General features: G+C 34.4%; 1 protein-coding gene across 28 annotated transcripts in view; it reads right to left on the bottom strand.

The window, feature by feature from the left end:
* Positions 1–237: 237 nt before the first annotated feature.
* LOC139149298 (ryanodine receptor 2-like) overlaps positions 238–9113 on the bottom strand; it is a 146668-nt gene continuing 137792 nt past the window's right edge. For 24 of the 28 annotated variants that reach the window (XM_070720971.1, XM_070720983.1, XM_070720985.1 and 21 more), the window contains 7 exons: positions 8608–8739; positions 7430–7478; positions 5221–5328; positions 4129–4193; positions 3660–3760; positions 2656–2707; positions 238–1910 (listed from right to left, as the gene is read on the bottom strand). In XM_070720971.1, coding sequence (XP_070577072.1) covers positions 1821–1910; positions 2656–2707; positions 3660–3760; positions 4129–4193; positions 5221–5328; positions 7430–7478; positions 8608–8739 — 597 coding nt within the window. In that variant the 3' untranslated portion in view covers positions 238–1820. Of the gene's footprint in view, positions 1911–2655; positions 2708–3659; positions 3761–4128; positions 4194–5220; positions 5329–7307; positions 7357–7429; positions 7479–8607; positions 8740–9113 lie in introns of all 28 variants that reach the window. The other 4 variants (XM_070720957.1, XM_070720961.1, XM_070720978.1 and 1 more) reach the window with 1 other exon arrangement.

The raw sequence follows: 9113 nt of genomic DNA, 5'->3' as shown, positions 1-9113 counted from the left end.
TATATTCACATGGCATGTCTTGACACATCAATGCAAAGTTGTTTATATAAGTACAGCATGTCCCTGCAGGTATGATAAAATCTTCATTTTTCAGGTTTTTTCACTCTATGTTGATAGCAAAGTTGTATACGCTATATATGTAAAAATTACAAGTCCTACTTTTCGATGGCAATCTTTGTTTTATTTGCGGCGACAAGTCGAACTGTTACAGAGGAAAAAAAGACACAACACCTGGAGTTTTAGCAAAAAATGTTGGATTTTTATTTCATGTCAGTGTTGAAGTAACATCAAATGGCAGAGTTCAAGAAATTCATTAGGCATGTTACTTAATGTAATCAATTATTTGTAAGCTGTACAAAAAAGTCAATTGCAAATGGCTCGGAAGATTTGTTGATGTTAAATTCAAGCTGAATTTAGAATTCAGAAAAACTCTGTAATGTCCTATCAGCTAAGACCAGCTTGCCTCTGAAAATGTTTTTTTTTAATAATGTTTTTAATATTACATCTAAAAAATAGCAATACTATGGAACCTTCCTTCCGTAAGAATAATTTAACTCTCACACTCTAGAACACCAAACCAACAAAATTTAAATAAAATTCAAGAAAGGAAGTTGAGTGACTTTGAACTATGGAAGTAAGCTGCTAGTGTCGGGAATGAACAATAAAATGGGATTCATTCTGACGCGACAATTTCACCCCTAATTGTTTTAGGAGTTATGCTACTCTGTATGAAAAAAAACTTTATTAGTAAACACAGCAGCACATTAATAAACTACCATACATTGCACTTTTATCATGAATTACTTTGAAAAATTGTACTACTTATTAACTTATGGTCTTCAGCACCCAAGTAAAATACAGAATATTTTGAAGGAAATAATATGGCATATAGTGTGACTGAAAGAAGTTTAGCATTTTCAGTACAATTCGTTGAAAGAAGTTTGCTGTGCGCCACACAGCGTAAACTAATCAATAGTATTATTTGATTAAATTTTGAAAACCACAGTTGATATGAGGTGTCACTGTATTCTCAACTTTTTGGCAATAATTTGGTGGAATATCTTCGATAACTTAAAAATACTTGCTCCATGCATGAAACGGCGACCTTTCCTACCTTAAACCATCTCTTTAAAAAGTTGCGGCCCTCTTAAACCAGGCACAGTTTTTGTTTTGCATAGATAACAAGTAAGTTTCCAATAACAAGAGTAGTATTCAAGAAAGAAAAGAAAGAAATTTCCTCCTTCCACAAAGACGTTTGAAGACACCAAGGAGAAAATGAGAGAATCTGAAGAACTTGATAGTATCTTGTACTTTTCTTTTCAGTCCATCAGGCATCTCTGTTAATTTTATCGACATGATCTGTTACAAAATCATCTTCCCTGACACGAACATTGAATTCTGTCAGTTCACGACACACAGCTAACAGTATACACTAAATACATTAGATATATGAAAATATTTTGCTATTTGGTTTTATCGTTTTGCTTCCTTTTTTCGATTATCAGAAGAGAATACATATTTCTCACTTGTATATCTTCTCACATGGGTTTTTTAACATGCCTTAATATCCCGATTCTGAAAAAATTAACGCATTCCAACAACAGATCAAAATACAATTTCGATTCATTCCTGTTCCTTATTTGTTTAATTTTGACATTTCAGGATAGGTTTCATCATCAGTTATCTTTTTTTTTTCACATGGTAAGTTTGTCTTTCTACACAGCACTGACTGTGTGACTTTTAGATTTTCATTTGATTGTCATTATGTGTTTTTTTATTTTACTTTCGATTTCAGTAGTTGCTTGAAGGTCACATCTTTTTTATTCTTCTTCATATTGTTTCCTGAAGCAGTTCCCCACTGGGAAGAAATCCCAACACCTCTCCTGGTACAGCTGCCACACGTAGGATTCCTGCAAAAAACACAAAGCTCCCATCATTCACAGTTTTGCATATCACCATTCATATTCACCAATGTAATTATCAATTTGTATGTTTCTGTTTATGCTTCTGACCATGTTTCAATTTCTATGAAAGCACTGATGTTCCTTTCAGAACTTTTGTTGATTTCTGACAATTTTTATTCGATTCTTTACATTTGTATCTAGTATGATATGCATTTTTTTTTAAACGCACAAGCTTTTTGATTGATATGATCATGATTGTGATCAAAAACTTGTAAACAGATGCAAACAAATGATTAAACAAAAGAAGAAATTAATCCTCCAATATTGTTGAGATAATTTCAAGAATCATATGATACTGCTCAGAAACCACGGTAATCGAAATATCTTTTTCACGTTGATGGAACTGTTATCACATGCTGTAACACTTTCTCTGACCTTTTTTAATGAAACGCCATTCATTTCTGTTCCCCACGCTGTGATTCAATTGTCCACATTAATCAGCATTGAAAAGAAACGCGATGTAACATCGACAATAGAAACGGTAAGAGGAAAGAACAGGTATGAATAACACCGGTGGTGGGTTTAATCACGGTGTTGTTGTCTCAATTTGGCCTTGAGCCATTGAACCATTACCAAAGGAAGCCACCGTTGTCTGGGGTGTGTTTTCTCACAGTATTAATTCAGACATACTGTCATGAACACAAAAGAATGCCTGGAACTTGAGAAATGCATGTTCCAACTTCAACCTTACCTGACCAGTGTACTCTGTTTCTGGTTTGTTAATCAAGTGCATCAAGAAAAACCTACAGAAGGAAACAAGAATGTGGATTTCCACTTATAAACAAGAATGTGGATTTCCACTTATTTTGACCCCAGAACATTACTCACACAATGACTATGATAAAAAATTTAAGTTGGCATTGCACTTAACCAAAACACCTTTTTTCAAAGCAATATTTCTTATCACAGATGACATGGGAACCCCCTCATACTATATATTTTCTCAAAGCAGACAATGCAAAGTTTAGTATTATAGCAAGTTTACTCAAAGAATGAAAGGGATACATATTTGGGGTTGAAAACCTCAATTTTGGTATCGATGACAAACACTAATTAAAGTCAAAAACTTAACACTATGGAATTTAATATCTCATTTGAAACTAGAGTGTATGTAGCAAAAAACGACAAGTTTTGAATTATCTATTATCATTCTTCAATTGTAGGGTTGAAAGATTGATATTCAAAAAAAGTGATTAAAATCATGATAAGCAAAACTGAAATGACCCTTATTCAGAATGTAAACAAACTTGTTCTTTTGTCATATAAAGTGAACATTTCACAAAATTTGACCAAGCAAAAGTGGAGGTGAATTTTTTGAATTTTAATTTTGGTTTACAAATTGATAAAAATTGAATGAATCTTTGCAAAAAAGTGATTTGGATCAAAATACGCTGTGCTATGCACAATGCCAGTTCAGAAATTCAAACGCATGGCAATAATTCATCTACTGTTGGAACACAAGTTGAAAAGACATCAACAATTTAAACACATTGTATGCACATAAAATAACCTAAATTGGAGTCCACATGTAGCAATAATTACTTGAAGTTTTTAAAGAAATCTGAGTTACTTTTCAACCAGTCTGAGAAAAATATCACAGTTCATTGCAGTCAACTTTACATCAGCATAATATCTTCACAATCATGTGGAACTACCATTCCATGCAACCAACTATCAGTGGACATAAATACTCACATGTAGTTTGCAAAGTCATGTTCTTTCATGACATGTTTTTCAAATCCGTGAGGTTCTCGATCAAAGTATTCCTTGCCTATGCCACAGATGAAGCATTTGCTCTGCAAAGTGAAATTGGACATATTTTTGTGCCAGATACATTTTCAACAAATTGTTAAATTCATTAATATTAGATATAAAGAAATTGTAATATTGCACTATTGAAGAATCTGAATAATTTAAATTATATTTAACTCAAATTACTTGATGCTGTGAATTTTCTAATCCTCTCATTGAGTAAAAAATTTGAAAAAAGTACAATGTCGGCATGATCTTGAAACCTGAACACAAGGACATCTCGTCCTCGAACTACCTCACAAAAATTAAACTGGATCAAACAAATACAAATTTGGAATCATTACCTATTTTACAGAGCAAAGTTTGATAATGTTCAAGATTCAATGTCAAGAACTCAATAATTTGTGATTACCTCCATATCTTCTTTGACTTGTTCCAACTGATCTCTCAACTCACCAAACGCATCGATGATCAAACCTAAAGAAATAGAAACGTCACATCAATAAGACATTAGAAATGTGGCTTGGACAAGAGCTGTTTATTTCTTTTTGTCAGGCTTGGAGTATGTTTTGTCAGAGTTTGAATCAAGCATGCCTAAAACAAAAGCTTACTTGACTTTTTTTGGTTTAATTTTAATTCACTCTGTGCAGTTATATGCGTGTGTCTCACTAGAAGTCATACATGCATGTCATGGGCTAAAAGTTTATATTTTCACATACACTGACAATATAACCATGATCTCTCTGTCAGCCTATACAGAGAAAAGACACGGTATTTGATGAAAACTGTGGCATTGAAACATAGACAGTCCAGGTAGTCTCTATCTATGGTTGAAAGTGGCGACACATTTTTTCTTAATGTTTGTTTAAGGCCCCTGGTAGACATCTTGGACATCCCTGAGCAATGTAGAGCCCCTATTGAAAATGAATTTACTCGACAGTATGTAAGTTTTCTTTGAAAGGTGAGGTCATGTACAATATTTATGTGTACTGTCACAAAAAATTACAGCAATGGGTCAATAGGATCAGTGTCCCACAACTGGTCATGCACTGTATCATTCATGTGTGTTCAAGAAACAAATACATAGTGGATTAATTTTAACTTAAGTCTACCATACTTAAAGTCATAATTACATGTTTTGGTGTCCTTACTTTTGATAATTTTTTTTTTATTTGTCTGACCTAACATTCTATTTCCACGCTCTACGAATAGTTTTGTCTTGGTTAACTACCATTTAGTACTTTGCCCTACATAGTGTAGATGATTGGTTGAAAGTGAATACCTGATAAATCCTCATAACTTCTGGGTACACAATGCTAGATATGCAACAGCTAGTGAAAAGTTTGATGGCATACAACTTCCTCAAATCGTGAATGGCCTCTCTATGCATGCTTACTCAGTGGTATAAAACCTATCATTCTGTATTCACTGGCTGACCTTGGCAATAAAAAAATCAAAGCTAGCTTCTGTGTTGCTGAGTGGTTGGGATTTGGTTGTAACTCACCCTGGATGATGGCAAGCAAGATGACGATGACAAAGAAGAAGAAAGTGATATCAAAGATGATACGATAGAACTCATATGGATCTCCATCAGGTGCTTCTATCTCGTCAGCTGAAAAAAGAACAAATACATCAAATATTACTTTTTATTGGTGAAATACACCATTTTGGTTATTGTATTGGAAGGGGGGGTGTCAAGTTAAGTTGGTGATTAGGTTGTCCTAGAGAGGGCGCCATAATGAGACATCCTTATGCCAACTCCAAATACTTCAGGGTATAACTTCCTGAATTAATATTTCGTTAAAATCTGTATTTTTGATCAATCTCATTAGTATATGTGAAATCAAGGAAAAGATCTTTCAGAATACTTGTCAACACTCTATATTTTGACTTGCAGGACAACCTTGATTTCTAATCCAACCATATCTTGAGTTTGTGTTTGACATATTCAAACACATGTTCACATTTTCATTTCCTTCTTTGACCCTAGGTGGGGCCCCCAACTACTGGGTGGGAAAAACTCCTGAATAAAACGACAGACAATGGCGGACTGATATACAACAACTTCAACGTGATTTCAATTTTTCCATCCAAGTCAGCAATTACCAGTCCACAAATCACTAATTGCATACCTCTGGGACATATTGCTATGACAACTGAAAGCAACATGGTACCTGGTACATATTCAATCATAACAAATAACACTTCATAACATCAACTTTCTTTTAATAATTCATTTCAGATGAAATGTCTCTGATCCATTTCAGGGTGAGTATTTTACAATTTGATGATTAAAACCACTTTCAACTCTTTACTTTCCATCTATAATTACCATCTGTTTTGTAATATGACTGCAAAGTTGTTTGAGAGAGTCAACCAGGAGAGAACAATCTAATTTTGTTACAAGTTATCATTTTCATCTTGTTGACATTTCAGCCATTGTATATTTCTACTTTCAAAGCATCTCGCCAGGTCACGACCTTTCCAACATGAGCAACGTTCATGACAGGGTCAACATCTTTGTGAGAACAGCTGACTTTTTTAATGGCAGATCGTTTTGCTCTTTTGACGACCTCAAAGGTTGCCCAGGCACCAAAATATTTACTCCAATGTTATGGGAATGCACGGGGGCGACATAATCTTTGAAAGGTCGAGCATGAGCCAGCCACTGAAGTATGCGGGCAACTTTTAAGATTCATAGCACACATAAGGTTCTCTTTGTAGCTTGGCATTTTGGTCAATGACTTCCAGGCTGTGTGTACTTTCTCCTCAAAAGAGGGTTTGGCTGCATTCATTCAAAATCTGCTCTTTAACATGATCAACTGTTAACTCTGTGAAGGGGGATGTACATCAAAAGTTTCTTGCCACGCATTGTTGGTAGGGGCAGTCTTGCCAAAGCTTGTCTAAAACACAGTTTTCTATTTTTTCCTTATGGTTTTCAGATAGTTCACAGATCTGCCTGTACAAAAACCCAATCCTACATGAACTCTTCAAAAGTGTCTGTTACTCTTAACATTTTGCAATGGGCAGTTTGTGGATTTGTTTGGAGTGTTCAGGAAATACTTTTTTAGTATTTGTTTCAGCATTAGAACAGTACCATTTGTGATCACAGATCGGAAAGGACCCCCTCCACACCTAAGCACCACCAGATTTTGGTTCATCCCGATTGTTTTCAACTTATTAAGTGGCTCTTACATACACAGAAATAGGGTGAATGTGGTTAAAGTTTTTCCATATCAACTATAGGCTAAAGTCATACTGTAGTAGGAGTTGGATCTTGTCCAATGTCTGTTTGTTTATGACGTATAATTGCTAAATGATGGATGTATTCTAAGGTGACTCTCACAGAAAACTGCCTGTGCAGGTAGCTTTTAACATTCCTTGTATAAAACAGCTTTTATGCCAAAGTCTTGGCACCGCTGTTGGAATGAACACATGAACTGATGACCACATTGTGAACTCTGCAGTACTACCAGCTGTATTCCATAGTTAGAACCTCTTTATGACCATAATATAGTCTGAAATTTTTTTCCTACAGGCCATGTTGACAGTACAGTCACACAATGGACAGAGATGGGAAACAAATCTTACCAATGCCTCCTCCGGCCCTTAAGCCGCTGTGCAAATGATAGATAAAACACTGGAATACAAGAAGAGTTTGTTAGTTTGATGACGCTTTGTATCCCCCTTCTCATGATGCAAGAAATACATACCTACACCACCACCTGCTCTCAACCCAGTGTGCAAATGGAACACAAAACACTGAAAATATACAAATGGAAAAAAAAAATAAAAACTTAAAAAAAGGAAAGATACAAAGAAATTTTCCTGTTGAAAATAAAGAAAATTACACAGAAAATATAAACAGTGCAACATTACTAACTTTTGTGGATATACAATACGCTTTTTTGGTTTTCAATAAAATTTGTCAAATTTCACCTCATGTGCTCTATGTGATGATACAAAGCTTTGTTTGACATTTATGTCTACTAATAAAATGTTTTCTTGATTTATAGCAGAGGTGCCAAAGGAACTCGTGCAACTGTGATTAAGCAATAAAAGTAAAACATAATAAAGATATATGTGTATAAAAACAGGCAGAGTTTAGCATGCATACCAACAAAGAAAATGTACACAAATCCACATTTATGCAATTCCGTGTTCTTCATAACATGTCAAAGCATGTACACTCAGACACACATTGTTTGTTTGACATATTTTTGGAAAATCACCAATTTGAAAAACAGAAAACGACATACTTTCAATATTTAATCTGCACAGCCTACCGCTAGTGACAAAAGTATATAATATGTTTTTTGTTGCAGCTAAAGCCATTATTTGTTGACATTATTTGTTTAAATCACAATTGTTTGTTTAAATCACAATGAATTATTTATGATCCATGAGACCATACTGTAAGGCAGTGATGGAAAAACCAAAATTCTTATGGACAGACAAAGTCTAAACATTTCATAAATTTTATAAATTTTGAAAAATATTTGTTATTTTTTTGGTTCTCATATCAATTTGTAGATCATGGTAATCATTACATCATTATCATCATCATCATCATCATCATCAAACACACATCATCATCATCAAACATACCATTGTATATATCCAGACAGTTTTATATTTTGCAGTTCAATATTTTAAATCAATGTCATTGAGTTCTAAGTTATATTTTCATCTGATGACTACTTCATCCATGGTCAATTTTCAAAAAACAATTGTCCATCAATGAAGATGAAAAGGATATAAATACATAATCAGCAAAATAGACAGTGTAAAATTTGTATGGGAAAAAGTCATTTATCATCGCAAATTTGAAACAATGGACTTTGTTGCCAAGTTTATGCAAGAAATATTTGAACTGATGAGTTTTACTCACACTGAACATGTTGTGACATTTATACTCCACTTCCCCTTCCTCTCCTTTGAGATAGAATTTTCGGAAGAAGTTGAAAGCAATGACAGTGTACAGCCAGATGATGATGCACGTCATCATAACAGTCAAAATCAACTGTAAAGAACAAATGACAAATCGTGAAATATCAACAGAGCAGTTTATAAACAATTGGTGCATGCGTTATGGTACAACGTTTCTTGGCAAACATTAAATTCCTCACAATATTCAGTTTCTACAATTGTTTAGAACAACATGTAGTTGCTAGCTAGCAGCTGTTTTCCAACGTTAATTCCATTGTAACTACAGATGGTGAAGAGGATTTATACTTTATAAAGCCCTGTATATTCAGTTTCTGGACACCCAGTGCTGATTCTCTGCTGTGTTGTGTACTGAATCCTCAATTATTTGGCATGTGAGGTGAGGCTTGAAGAGCAAATATAGCAGTGCATAGCAACTGCACTGTGGCCACACTGGCTCACTAAGCAAGG

This window comes from Ptychodera flava, chromosome 14 (assembly GCF_041260155.1).
Source record: "Ptychodera flava strain L36383 chromosome 14, AS_Pfla_20210202, whole genome shotgun sequence".
Classification (NCBI taxonomy): domain Eukaryota; kingdom Metazoa; phylum Hemichordata; class Enteropneusta; family Ptychoderidae; genus Ptychodera; species Ptychodera flava.
Note: the sequence above shows the minus strand (reverse complement) of the source record. Positions and strands in the feature narration are given on the sequence as shown.